Below are 15,131 nucleotides of genomic sequence, written 5' to 3'. Positions count from 1 at the left end.
TAGCAGGTGAAAATATATACTTAAAAATAAACCACTGAATACTATTTTTAAAAAAGTAACTATTTCTGTTGACATTGGAAAGAGATCCATATTCTCAATTTATGGCTATACCTTAAATAACCATAAGTATCCTTGAGTATTTGCTATCCTAGTAGTCTACAATAAATCTTACTGAAACTAATCGGGATACAAATGAAGCAGCATATTAGAGAATGTGTCCAGGTCCCACTTCTGGTTTAGGCCATACAGTAATATGTGTGGTGGAAACTATATACTGTAGTAGCAACCAAAACAGGGAATTAAATGTTCCATTTAAGAACATAATCTCTTACGTGATGAGACAATCAGGTATAAAACATTTCTAACTAAGCTATCCATAGATGTGTCATTGGATTCAGGTTTTGAAGTGCAGAATCTAGTAACTTGAATAAGCAGTTTTTGAGTGTTTATACAATAAAAATGCTAATTAATAAAATGCAAGGAGTACTTTTTGCTTTATAATATTTGTGGATATCTTCACTAAAATCCTTACTTCACCACCTTCTCTAAAGTAAGATTGGTGGTGTTGACTTGCCTTGGTTAGTTGTGAAGCTCTAACATGTAAATAACATATTGTACCTGCCTGTGATATGAAAATGACTGACATTGCATGATGGTTAATAGTTGGCTGCCATTTTTATCAAGAATATTTGCTCAGTGTTGCATATTATTTGCATGGAGTGTGACGTTACCAATGCCTCCTAACTTAGAAAATTGGAATGTTGTATGCATGTGGGGTGTGGGCACTAACTGGGCTAACCTTATACATTTACCTTTTAACAGTAGCTGACGAGACTAAGCTCAGTACAGAGGATGACCAGAAAACAGGTAAGAATTGACAGTAAGGCTGTTGCTATAGAAACCTTGGTCAAAGCAGCTAACCACAATTACAGAACTGCCAATCACATTGCATGAAAACATAAATATTCCAATACTTGCATGGCTGTTTTCTATTATTGTGAATAATCAAGTAGCACAGAACAGAGAAAATTCTTCATAGAGCTAAATATATCTGAGTAGTATACTCAACGCAGGTCATACAGGATAACTGTATACCAGTTCCTATATTCCTGAAATTCATAAATATTCACTTTCGTTTTGATTTTCTTTTTCTTTTTAAAAAATCCTGAAATCTGTTCTTCAGGCCTTGAATTCTAACTTAAAATGGGATGATCAGAGAAAGCTGATTGTTTAGCTATTGCAGTGTTAACATTGTGCTTGCAAATAGTTAGTTTAATTCTAAAGTTTCCATCTTTTCATTAAGATGGCCAACAGACACATACCATAGGTCTGAGTTGTACATTCTTAGCTCATGTTGAATTCCCTTTAGAATTCAAAACAAAGTGTCATCTTTCATATACTAAGCATCCTAATAGATTTTATATGATGATTATGAAAAATAGCATTCAAAGCATAATTTTTATTAGTAATTAAAATAATGTGCCAGCTGTAATCATGAGCTTTTATGATTTATTAATGCAAGTTAGCTTTTGACCTTTGGAATTCTATTTTAATTAGGCTATATCCAGAAGACATAGTAACATTACTTAGCTCTAATTAGGAATAATTCACCTTTTAAACCTGAAAGTATTACTTATTTTTAGCATAACTCAGGGAATAGGATGTCCCACCCACATTTATTAGTAGTATTTTACAGTTGCTTCTCTGTTTAAACCACATTTTAGAGAGTGAACAATAGACAGAAAACTGTATCTCAAAAACTAATAACCTTTATAAGACAACAGGAATAACTCTTAAAATCTTGTTGACTAAGGCTAATAGTTAGGTACTTTTTCAACTTTACAAATTGAGAGTAATCCTGTTAACTTTAATGGGACTGCTTGGTACATAAAGTTAAATGTGTGTACATTTTTGTAGGACTGGAACACAGGAACCAATTCTGCAACTTTTATTGATGGGAGTAAACCCTACTCCTGGGTGACAGTTTTCTTCCAAAACTTTTTTTGCTGAAAAATACAGGTTCAGGTTGACTGAAATATTTAACAAATTCATGTTGAATTTGCAAAATTGTTTCACTCAGGAAAAAGAAACACAACACTGAAACTTTTTGTTTCAGCATTTTCAAAACGAAATGTTTCAATTTTTATTGTCTTTTTGTTTTGAATTTTACCTTTTTATTTTTAAAAATTTCAAAAATTAAACTTTTTGTTTAATGAATGAAGTATCTTGTTTAATCCAAAATTTATTATTATTATTATTATTATTATTATTTTACTTTGTCACTTGTTTGTTGGATTTTTTTTCCTTGTTTGTCCAGCAGACTGTAAAACCTATTATTCGCAAAGCTTTGCCTTGCTACTTGCATTACTAGGCACTACTAAAAGCTACAGGATCAGCTTCTAAATAAATATTAGTTTCCTTTTTAGCTTGTTTTTAGGATAGAGCAGTGACTATACTGCCTAAAGACCACATGTGCAATAAGAAAAATATAATTCTTGTTTTTAAGGGTGTGCACTGTTTTAGGTTTTATTTGTAAGATGCAAGTCATTCCACATAGAAAGCCTATGTTAAGTTCCAGGGAGACCCAAGTTGTATGACCTTAACCACGAAGCCACCTGGGCTAAGCAAGATAAATATTTTATTTACAGCCTCAGTGGCTCGAAAAAGGAAGAACACAATTTATTGTGCTTTGATTTTATTCCTTTCTTTTTCCATGATGTTAACCAGATTCTTTATATAACCAACATATATATATTCTTTATATAACCAGTGGAGTTCTGCCTTTGCTGAAGATAGATACAGTAATTAAATGAACCACTTACAGTAGTTTGGCTGAAAAATTTTATATGAGGTTTTAAAAGACAAATGTTTCATATTGGTGATGAGCTACATTCTGATGAACTATATAAAATAGAAAATTTCAGCATATTTACTTTAGAAAAGTAAACTCAAACTCCGTTAAAAGTGAAATTGGGTTTAATTGTGTTGGCCAAAATGGAAAGCAAATTTCTCATCAGCACTAGGTACTATAATAGATTTTTAATTATTTTTCTTTCTTCAGTTCACTTGAACTGTCTAATCCTTGCAGTGTTTACAGTTCATTCCAAAGGTTAGAAGTATATTCAGTGCCAATTGAGCATGGCTCATTTATCCAGCTTTAAGCATACAGTAACTGTAGTTGGTTCTTATTTCTATATACACCTTGTTGTAATGCTAAAGATGTCTTTCAGAGCTTATCTAAATCATTTGTTGTTTTTTTCATGGTGAATATCATCAGCTTTCATAAAACTTCCCCCTATTTTCAGTAGTGGATATAATTGCTTGTTATTTCTTTCTTTAAACCAAAATGTTGCTCCTTTAGTTTGGAAAAACAAATCGAAAAAAATATATATGTTTAGTTTATCCGAACTTAATAGAGTGGTTGTTAGGAAATAAATTCACTGACTCGCTGCTCTTGTATGACCAATCAAAAAATAAAATAAAATAGACTTTGTGGACTTGCACAAGTTTACAGTTAAGAAGCAGGGCAGGTTTTTATATCATCAATAATATCTGCCACTGTGTAGCGTACTGTTTTTTTTTCCCCCCCATTTAGCATAAAATACGACACTCCTATTTGAGACTGCTTTAATTAGAGAGCAGGATGACTTTAAATCTCTTTAATTTATAGTTTTATTGAGGATAGAAACTGAAGTCCATTGTCTTTTTTTTTTTAAGCAATGATTCCAGTTTTGATTTAAACATCTGCAGGATCAAGAACAGCTTTCTAAAAGAAAGAAAATAAATTATTTAGAGAAAATTCAATTAAAAATTAATTTTACAGTCTTTTTAAAATAATCGGTGATAAAGGAACCATCATACATCCTTTGAATCAGAGACTGCATATGATATTTATCTTTGGAAATCATCAAGCAAAGTTACGACAGTATATAAATACTTAATATAATATCAAAAGGGGAGAAAGTATGATGTAGTTGTTAGAGCAGGAGAGTTCAGAACAGTAGAATAGGAGAACTAAGGCATTTGGAGGGGGCAGCATGTATATATGAGCCATGTGTATCCTACGTCTCCATGACTACACATGTGCTATGTGGGGAAGGTTGTTGTGTGCACTGTAAGGGACATTGTGTATGACTGAATACGTGTGTGCGTGGGAAGGAGGTGGGATGTGTTCTGTGAGATAATGCTTAGCTACTATGATGTGGGGACAATAGAAGGATCAGCAAAGGGCGGAGGGCATGTGAAGTGCACTGTCAGGAGTATGTGTGGTCTGAGATGTATGTTTATGCTGGGTAGAGGGCTGTGTAAAGGTGCACGTCCCAAGTGAGGATGTGTGCTAGATAGAATGCTCTGTGGGGATATGTGTGTGGGTCTCTCACATAAGGTTACTTTGGTGCACTCTGAGAAGGAGTGGTGTATATATATGGTCAGAGTGGGGGATGAAGAGCAGATGGGTTGCAGGCATGTGTACATAAGGGGTTATACCAGGCATGTGTATGTTCACACAGGGACGAGGGTGCCTAGCAGTGCCCTCTGAGAAAGGGGTGTTAGCAGTCTGAAGGAGCATGCTCCAGTCCTGAGGGTGGGCACCTGGGTGCCATAAGAGTGCAAGTATGTGCCTTATAAGAAGCAATGATGGACGTGCCAGAGAAAGTGTGCGGGGGGTGTTTTGGGGTGAATGATGAATGTTTGGATGAATGAATGAACGTTTATATACAGTGCAAAGGGACTGGGTGCACCCAGCATGGTTTTCATTGGGAGTGTTGCTTCGTTACAGATGGCTGGCTACATCAACAGTCATTTGTCAGGAAAAAAATATTGGGGAGGAAAATGCTGATAACTTCAAACTTTAAAATAATAATAAAACACCCCACACACACACACACACACACACATGATGTGGGGCAGGGGGAGAAAATCTTGTATTTCTTTAAATTAAGACTTCAAACTAAATCTAAAAGAAGTAGACATTGATTCTGAGTGTATAATATTTCTAGTGATTACTGTCAAAACTGTAACTATGGAAAAAAGTTGATATTTTCCTATTAGCCCTATAGTAGAAAAAGGCAAATTTATGATGTCTCTAGATTTTGAAATTAACTTGTTAAAAAAAAGTTCACAGTTTCTCAAGGATTTGTGACTAACCACTGACTCTATGATTCTCCTGATCACACAGATCTTGAGCTTCTCCGCTCAGTTTAAAGGAAGACTTAACCATATGTTTTCAAAACAGTTGCCTTGCTGTGAAATGGCCACAGATGATAGTGTTGTATTAAAATATAAATAGCTTTATGATCACAGTACTTACATTACTTCTGTGGTGATACTTCACTTTTTCAGTTTCTGTAACCTGTCCACATTTATGTTGATGGCCACCCAACTTCAATAAATATTCCTACCATTTCTGCAATCCATTATTAGTTTTACAGTACTCTGGGAACATTAGGTCATATCCCATCTAGCTTTCCCTTTGGGAAAGCATGACTTACATAAATATTGTTCTCACAATGATCTTTATTGGGCAGCAGGAAATGGGATTTTTTAAAATGTCCTTTATGAGCATAAATGGGCACATAATGCTTGCTTTATAATTACTGTTTACAAAAAGAGTATATAGCCATTCAGTAATTAGGAAAAGATATAAGAACATTTCATTTAGAAAGGTCTTTCAGATTTCATTTTGCAGTAAGGAAGCTTCCAGTAAGTTGCTAGGTAATAGGATAACCTTCTCCCTTTGTATATGAAAGTGAATCTGTCAAACAACAGGTTTATTCATAGCTGTCTTGTCTTTCAGAATTTTGGTAGGCATTTTTTTTTCTGTCTCATGGATGGGTTTTAACAAAATTTAATCTTGAACAGTAAACAGCTCATCACGTTTATTATACTGCAAGCACCAGCAGAAGAGTGTGTGTGGGTGTGTACATGTGCACATACCCATAATGCAAGAAAGTAATCTGTGTAAAAGTTTTTAGGCTAATGACTAGATCAGAAATATTTATCTGATGAAAAGAGGTGAGAGCTGTGTGAATATTAACATCAAACTTCAGCCCATGTTCACAAATGTTTGGCGAACATGGTGTGAGGTTTGTTTGCACAGCTGGGAAGACATGGAACTCCCTGTTCCCACCTGGCCTTCCTTGCTCACCCCAACAGCTGTTCCATGCCCCCAACTATCCCCATAACCCTAACCCTCCGAAAATATCAGTTGTCTGTGAAAGGAAAGGTGGTTCTTGGAGGTGGGAGTTCAACAAATTTAAACTTCCAGGTGAATCTATAGGGGCTTGTTTGTTCCCAACACCTGAGGTCCAAACTGCAGTGTTTTTTTGTGGACCCATATGTGACTCAAACTCTGCAGGGTTTGCACAGCCATGGGGAAGAAGTGATTTTTCAGCAAGTTCATGCAGTCAAGAATGCAGCTGTGGAAAAAACACTTTGGCAGCTGCTGTTTGAGTTCACTTGGTTTCAGGCTGTTCAGGTTAGCTCAGTATTTCTCAGACTTTTGAGAGCTGAGTCTCCCATTAGGAAAATGAAGCCAACTGCCACCCCTCTTCAACTCTACCATGCTAGTGAGTAGTATGGGGCAATTTTGCATTGCCACTGTTCTGCACCCCCAGTCATTTGCACACCCCCAGGGTAGACTGGTTGGGAAATGCTGCGTAAGTGTATGCTTGGGGTCAGGGGTTTTACAATTTCTGGTTTGGATTTAAATATATTTAGTTCAAATTTAAGACATTTACGTTCATATAATAGTCCTAGGAAGATGGGTTGGACTGTTGTCTACTTTTCTTTGAATGATACCTAGCACAATGGGGCCCAAATCCAGATTGGGGCCGACTGGGCACCTTTCTAATAAAACACGTTATAACAATATCATTCTTCATGGCTCTGGTATGAATAATACATGCTTGTGGGAGGAAAAGTGGATAGAGCACTGGATGGGGACTCGGGAGAGCTCTGTTCTATTCCTGGCTCTTCACTGACCAGCTGAATGACAGAGGGCAAGTCACTTTGTTCCTCTGTGTCTCATTATCTCATTCTGTAAAATGGAGTTACTGATCTCCTTTGTTAAAGCACTTTGAGATCAGCTAAGAAAAAGCTCTGTATAAAAGCTAGGTATTTTATTATTATTATTAGAATAGTGTATTCAGTTACACACATCTTATTACCAGAAAGATAATAAAAAATGAGAGAGAGATCAGGGAAAACCAGTGAAATGGGTTGGTAGGTGGAGGACTACATTGTTTTATTTATGAAGTTGAAAAAAAGTTATGTACATATAGCCTGGCAAAGCGACCACTAAGTCAGGATATGATAATAGTTGAAAAAATTTGAAGAGTGTGAACACCAGTGAGGAAGTGGAATTATTTAATGTCATAAAATGAGGACTTCCTCGCAGTTCGTATGAGGACCTAAGAAAAGTTAAGGAAAATCTTCTGATGATAAGAGCTATTAACCTGTTTAGTGGTCTCCCAAACAAAGCACTGGAAGTGTGATCACATGGCACCTTTAAAGGTATGCTGGCCAGAACACCAATAAATGTACAGTAGGCCTTCCATATGTAGATACGATGATTCTGTGAACCCCCATGCATGAGCTATCAGTCAAGCCGTTTGAGGTTTTTACTGTTATTTCATCACCACCTTCAAATAATAAAACTAGAGACTGACCCAAGACATCTATTAATCTACCCATAACAGCAAACCCTACTAACCACAGATGGCCTCCCATTCTGTTTCATTATTTCTCCCCTCTTCCCCTGCACTTCTGTCCATGTAGACCAAACTACCACATATTCCTGATGGAGCTTCTGAACTTCTGGCAAAATTTGTTCCTGTCCCTCTTCCTATCCCTGTTTCCTTTGGTAAAAGTCTCAGTGCCAGCTCTTCCAGCCTGGCTACTATTTTGAACATTATGGTGCCACCTTGTGAGAAGTGAGATGATTTGGATCACAGGTGTAGTTGCCTCATTATAAAAGGTCAGGCGTCTGGTCCACAAGCATAGGGAGGAAATCTGGGAAGAGAGGTGGGAAAGAAAGTCCTTTATCCTATAATTCATTTCTTATCTGCACCTTTAAAAAGATTCAAGTTTAACTCATAGGACATGGTCTCAGGTGGTTCTGAGTCCCACCACTACCCTCAAACTTGTATGTCCCAGAATTGCAGATCTTTTTCAGGTGATGTCAAGTATTCCCTGAGTAATTGGATCCCTACTTCAGATCTTTTCAACGAATATGTGAACTTGTCCCATCAGGTCCACTTAGATTATTCAGATGCATTTCATTATAAAATTAGTCTACTGTAATGTTTTGATGCAATTCTTTAAAATTCAGTTGAAAAAGTCACTTGAAATTAACAGGCAAGATATTTTCTCTCGATGTTACACTGAAAACGTAAGATGTCATTGACTGAGACATGACGTACTCATTCATTGTTCAAACCAACAAGTCTGCACAGAAATCCCTACAGATTACAGAGATGATGTGAATAATGTTAAGTATATTCCACACAGACGAATTCCCTAATATCCCCTAATTAATATTTTTTTTAACCACTAAGGTTCCCCAACAAGAGATGTGGGTCCTTCATTAGGTCTGAAGAAATCCAGCTCATTAGAAAGTCTACAGACAGCTGTTGCTGAGGTGACTTTGAATGGTGACATTCCCTTCCATCGTCCACGCCCACGGATAATACGAGGACGAGGTTGCAATGAGAGCTTCAGAGCTGCAATTGACAAATCATACGATAAACCTGTTGCAGATGATGACGATGAAGGCATGGAAACCTGTAAGTATCTTGTTTTGCTGTATGTTAGAACATTATTGTTGTTTAATTTTCTTTGAAGGATTAAAAACAGATTCATAACTATAAAAGAGGTCAAATAAAAAAACAAAATGTAATATTAAGTCTTTTAAAATAAAGTATCATTTAGATGTCTCTGGATTGTTAGATTATAAGTGCTTGTGTCCTGCATATGTATTCACAGATTGTAACATTCTGAAGTTACTTTTCTTTCTAGAGCAAGAAAATGAGATTGAAATGAGCATGTTTGTTTTAATTATTTAGTATGAAAAGTTTCGATAAGACTATATTTGAACTTGTTTAATTAAAAAGTTTAACCAAAAAGAAAAAAGTTGATGTCAAGTTGAAAAATGTCAGTATGGAAGAGTACATTAATGATGTGTTGGGGAAAAAAAATTACCACTGTTCTTTAATTAGAATGAGTAAGGCTGGCAGATATAATAAAATTCTGAAGTTAATGATCAGCTATTACCCACCCTAATGGGCATTAATTTACATTTCCAGTTCTTTAACCCCAAGTGTGACCCAACATGTGGAGAATGTGTCATTAACATAAAAGAACCTCTTCAAAGCTAACCTTATCATTATTGAACTATGTAAGAATGGGCTGGTAAAATGACAGTCCATGCTGAATGCAAATACAGTAGTATGAATGGTAAATTATCCTAATGGGGGTTGTATTCAAATTATTGAAATTTTAATCTTGTTGTTGTACTATTTTCACTTGTCACCCTTCAGAAGATTTTTTTAAATCACCCTGATTCTGTTTAGAAGAAGTTTATGAATGAAGAAGGTTTAGAGAAGAATGAAACAATGTAATCGTTAGGCCAAATACTAATGAAAAGGATTTGGAAAGTGAACTTTCACCCTCTGCCCTTATTTTTTTTTTTATTTGTTTTCAGTTTGAGAAAGTCTATGCTTAATTAAATAATTTGGTCCTGCAGTTATACTCTGTACAAGATCACTCATTTTCCTTACTCTGTTCCTAACAATATTCTATGACTTAAAGTGAGGTCATTTTGTCAGAGTCCATATTCCTCAGAATAGTTACAGATAGAATTAATTCTACATCCCCTCCCCACCATGTCTAGCAATTGCATGCAGCAATGAGGCTAAGTGCCAGTCTTGTGCTGTAGCTATCAATCTACTGTTAACCAATGGTTGAGTAAGAATGAGAGAATGTGTAAAATGATCTTGATCATTCTTCCAAAGTACATGCCTAAGGTCTTTTGGGACATGAGACCATGTTTTTCTAAATGGCTTTGTTTTCTGCGAGCCAACTGACAGTGATTTCCTGTTGTCAGACATCAGATACCCCATGCTCAGTGGGAATTAGTTTCAAATGGTTTAACCTCATTTGACCGAAAAGGGAATCTAAAAAAGGGCATAACAAACGGGTTATCACTGAACACTTTCTAAGTGACTATAAACATGCCAATTTATTGGAAGACATTTTGAGCCAGTTCCCTTGCCTTCATTAGGGGCGGTATGAAAATGCATGGCCACTGGTATACCTTTTGGAAGGGTGCAGTGGATGCTTCCCTCCCACAAACTCACCCTGTACAAGGTCAGGGCTGCTGGCTGATGTGGAGAAGAGGCAAGGCTATGTCCCCAACCTCTTCCTGCCCAATCTGAGGAGTTTTGCACTGACAGATCTGGGGTGTTCTCATGTTCATGTAGCATTGGGCCCAATCCATACAAAATGACTCAATAAGGAGAGGCACCTTAAGCCACCTCTACCCCTTGGGTACCTATACAGGACTGGACATACTCTTATCCTTTTGGTTCTTAGTGCCGTGTAAAACAAACCAGATTGGTAGAGCTTCACCTGTGTTACAAATATTGTGTATTCATAAGTGATGCAGAAACTGGTAGTACCATGGCAGGATAGTGAGTTCAAACCATGGAGTTGTACTGTGCAGCCTTTGGCTTCCCTTATATTCACAATAGTGGTGTGGCCAGTGAAATCTACAAATCCTAGAAAGCCATACTACACTTAGAACAGAGTGGAAGCAATGTCATTTACTGGGACCTTTGTCTCGAGGGCTGTGCATATGTGTTAAAGCAGAGAGTATCAGCAATCTGCTCCATTTCATGCAAATTGTCTATGGCCTCAGGTTCCACGGATGTTGCCAAACGATCTCTTCAGTTGGGCAAAGTTTGGACAGTCCTGAATAGATATAGGTCCATTTAGCAATCAGGTACTCAAATAACTAGTTTTTTAATCATATTTAAGTATTTTATAATTGCTTAGAATTAAAAATGCTGCTTTGTCTCCTAAAATCCATTCAAGATATTGGTGGTCAATTTGCTGTTGCCCCTGAGGTTGTATGTATTTGTCTTGCTTGAAATTTTTCCTTTCTTTTCCAAATGTTTTGGAAGTAGGAATGTTTCTTCCTTCCAGTCCTTTGTGTTGGCAAAACAATAGCTCTGAATTGCATTTATGAAGGACTCTTTAACATTTGATCATCTCATGAAAGAGCTGTAAAAATATGGAGATACTGTATGTGATAAAGGACTGACCCGCCTTCTAAATATAATTGCTCTCCCTGAAACAATACGTTATTCAAACTGTTAAAAATAGTATGAATACCATCTGGAAATGTTCGATTCTGTGAAAACATTTTAAGAGTTTTAAGGAGGATACTTATGGATTGTAATGGCTATAATCAGATAATAATAATGGAATGTTGTGAGTGTTTAGATTATAAGAATCATTGTGCTTGTTTTTTAATACTTGGAATAGCTGACTAGAAGCAAAATTTCTATCTCTGGTGTGTTGTCTGAGAACAAGCCATTTGAATCTGGAGAAATTGGCAAAGCTTTCTAATCTTTGTGAGTCTTAATTGCTAGAACCTACAGTCGTATTAAATATCACAATAAGCAGTCTAGGAGTTCATTTATGAAACAGCTTCAGATTAAATAGCTTCAATTTCTCATGTGCATCTTTTCAATTTTATGGCCTAAATAGGGGAATAGCTTCACAATACCTTTTGTAGTTCTCTTTAATACAAGTGTGGTTTGTGAAGGATGACTTTGGTCTTCAGCTTGAATTGATACTTGAAGCATATCCCAAGTTAATTTTTGCCTTCAGTGGCCTAAATGGGGAAAAAAATCTCTTGTATATTTTCCAGCCACCTAACATCATTACTGCAACATAACAAAAATCAGATGTTTCATTTGTAGCATGGACTTGAATTTTAATTGGACAACATTTGCATCTGTTCTAAACACTAGTAATTAGGTATATCTTAATTGTAGAATCACTGTGCTGCACAAAAGGGAAACAACTTTCTTCATGTCATGTCTTTTTAAAAGCCTGGAAATCTGCTTATTCTAGTGTGTCATGGGGGAAAATGCATCCTAGTTCATTATGTAGAAGAGGCTATGGTGCAGACTAAGAAGTTAATTGCAGACAAAGTACTGTGGAAGCTTGATAGAAAAATATTTATTGCAAAACCAGCAATGGAAAGGAAGCAATATTATCTGTATAGAATACGCAAAATAAATAGTAAAGGGAGATTCATTGTTATGACAAGTTGTTTAGCAACTCAGCATAATACAGTACCCTTGATACATTTTTAGGATTAATTTAGTGTGTGATTATTTTGAATATGAACATCCATAGGTCAGAATCCATTCATCTTTAAAATCCTAGTGAAGTAAAGCAAATAAATGTATGACTTAAGTGTGTACCAGATTTTTCATTTATTTTGTACTGCTTGTGTTCATTTTCAGGCACTATCAGATAGTTAAATGTCTAAATGTTGTTTGCACCAGCAACGGATTCTAGGTGCTAACTGGATTGCACAAAATTAGAGACTGTTTTTAAATGTGGTCTTCTGTGTCCAGATTTAAACTTTTAATAATCATTAAATACATCCCTATGTTCCAGTTCTGGTAGTAAGCACAGTGACCTCAAAAGCACTAATACTATGTGGACATATTTCAGAAGGTTTCAGTCTTATCTTCTCAGTTACAATTGCCAGAATATTGGAAGTGCACCTGCAATGGAAGATTTGTCAGGCCTGGCCAACCCCTAAAACTTAAGTCAACCTAGTTACATTACTCAGGGCAGTGAAAAATTTCATACCACGTGCAATGTAGTGAACTCAACCTGTAGATGCGGCTAGGTTGAGGGAAGAATTCTTTCATTGACCTAGATACTGCCTCTCAGAGAGGTAGATTACCTACATCAATGGAAAAACCCCCTTCTGTCCATTTAACATGCATCTATGCTACAGGACTATAGAGGCACAGCTGCAGCGCCGTAGCTGTGTTGCTGTAGCTGCTGTAGTGTAGATTAGCTGTTTTACTCCAGGCGTCCCCAACAGACGAGCTAATGGCATGAGGCAGGTAGATCTTTCACCTGTGTTCAGTTGTTTGGGATTCAAAATTATAACCATTGTGGCTTAGACATAAATGTCTCTACCCACATTTGCCTGGCCTGAAATATTGCTTTCAGAATATATTTGTCAAAGGCTGGTGGGTTGATGGGGTATTCTCGGAGATCTAGAATGCGTAGTGAACAAGTATTGCTTGAGTCAGCTGGCTAAATCCATCAATTGTGGTCCTACAGAAGAACAACAAACTGCTCAGGCAAGTCTCAGACAGTTCAGCAGCTGATGATGGTGAGCCAAAAAATGTGTCTGTGACTTTGTGAGTTACATTTTCACTGACCCACTGGAAGCTTTTCCAGTTTTAGAGTGGAGAATCATTTAGAAATATGGCTACTACTATATATTTTTTGTCACTATTCTCTTCAGGCTTTCTGGAATATGTGTTCCAAATTATATATAGTCTCTCTGTGGGTCCAGGCTTGAAACAGTTCATAATATACACTTAGAAGGTCTTATTTGTTCCAGATTACATAACCTGCACCTCTAGAGTCTTTGCCTCAACCAATGGAACTTCTTTGAGCAGTAAAACTGTAACTTTTTAAAAATAAACTGCTAAAGGAGTTGAGTTATTTCATCAAATTCATGGTGGTATTTTGTTGCTGAAGAAAAATGGTTAAAGGCTTGTATTAAAGGTCAACTCTCCTAAATGATGTTTTTTGCAGTGTTGTAGTCATGTCAGTCCCAGGATATGAGAGAGACAAGGCAGATAAAATACTTTTCTTGAGCCAACTTCTGTTGGTGGAAGGTACAAGCTTTTGAGCTACACAGAGCTCTTCAAGTCAGGGAAAGGAAGCTGTGGGACAAACTGGGAAACAGAAGAAATGTTGGAGACTGCCACTTCAGATGGTAGGCATTTGGGAGTTAGATTGTTATGCATAAAGGGTTTGAAGTGAGCAATTAAGGGTAGCAGGCCATGTGGTGTATTACAAATTAATGTAATATAAACAACTTGTATATTTTTAGGAGTTTTATTTAAAATTTATTAACTATGTTGTCACTTCGGATGGGCTATTACCAGCAGGAGAGTGAGTTTGTGTGTGGGGGGGTGGAGGGTGAGAAAACCTGGATTTGTGCTGGAAATGGCCCAACTTGATGATCACTTTAGATAAGCTATTACCAGCAGGACAGTGGGGTGGGAGGAGGTATTGTTTTATGATCTCTGTGTGTATATAAAGTCTGTTGCAGTTTCCACGGTATGCATCCGATGAAGTGAGCTGTAGCTCACGAAAGCTCATGCTCAAATAAATTGATTAGTCTCTAAGGTGCCACAAGTACTCCTTTTCTTTTTACTGATCTCACTCTTTATCTTAAGCATATCTAAAGCTCTCCTCACTATAGAATCTAAGCACCAACACAAGTAGCCAGTTAGCAGCACGATTGGCTAACCCTGTTTATTGGTCACTACTGTTATTCCACAATGTTCTGTGTGCCTCACAGAATATACACACTCATTCCCTTCCCTGTAGAAGTTACAGGGTAAAAATAGACATGAGGAGCATAGATGTGGAACTCACAGAATGAGCAATCAAGGGTTAACAACATAATGTCATATGGTTACTTAATTGTTATGCACATCTTGCTCCAAAACATATTCCACAATATGCTGAAAAACCTCTTTTGTTTGTCTCAGGGTTCCCTCCCCACTCTGAACTCTAGGGCACAGATGTGGGGACCCGCATGAAAGACCCCCTAAGCTTATTTCTACCGGCTTAGCTTAAAAACTTCCCAAAGGCACAAATTCTTCCTTGTCCCTGGAACAGTATCATTGCCACCACCAAGTGAGTTAGACAGAGATTTAGGAAAAGGACCATTTGGAGTTCCTGTTTCCCCAAAATATCCCCCCAAGCCCCTTCACCCCCTTTCCTGGGGAGGCTTGAGAGTAAACAAGGTGAGCACAGACCAGACCCTTGGGTTTTTAGGATACTAAAAACGC

General features: G+C 36.9%; 1 protein-coding gene across 14 annotated transcripts in view; it reads left to right on the top strand.

The window, feature by feature from the left end:
- The window catches only part of PARD3 (par-3 family cell polarity regulator), a 648,369-nt gene that overhangs the window by 459,081 nt on the left and 174,157 nt on the right, over positions 1-15,131 (top strand). For 13 of the 14 annotated variants that reach the window (XR_012157609.2, XM_073334436.2, XM_073334435.2 and 10 more), the window contains 2 exons: positions 823-867; positions 8,556-8,783. Coding sequence is in view for 13 of the 14 variants with exons in the window: in XM_073334436.2 (XP_073190537.1) it covers positions 823-867; positions 8,556-8,783 (273 nt within the window). In the remaining variant the exon portion in view is untranslated. The remainder of the gene's footprint in view (positions 1-822; positions 868-8,555; positions 8,784-15,131) is intronic. The other variant, XM_073334428.2, reaches the window with a different exon arrangement.

The sequence above is a fragment of the Lepidochelys kempii genome, chromosome 2 (assembly GCF_965140285.1).
Source record: "Lepidochelys kempii isolate rLepKem1 chromosome 2, rLepKem1.hap1, whole genome shotgun sequence".
NCBI lineage: Eukaryota > Metazoa > Chordata > Testudines > Cheloniidae > Lepidochelys > Lepidochelys kempii.
The sequence above is the reverse complement of the archived record's forward strand: the minus strand, read 5'-3'. Positions and strand labels throughout refer to the sequence as shown.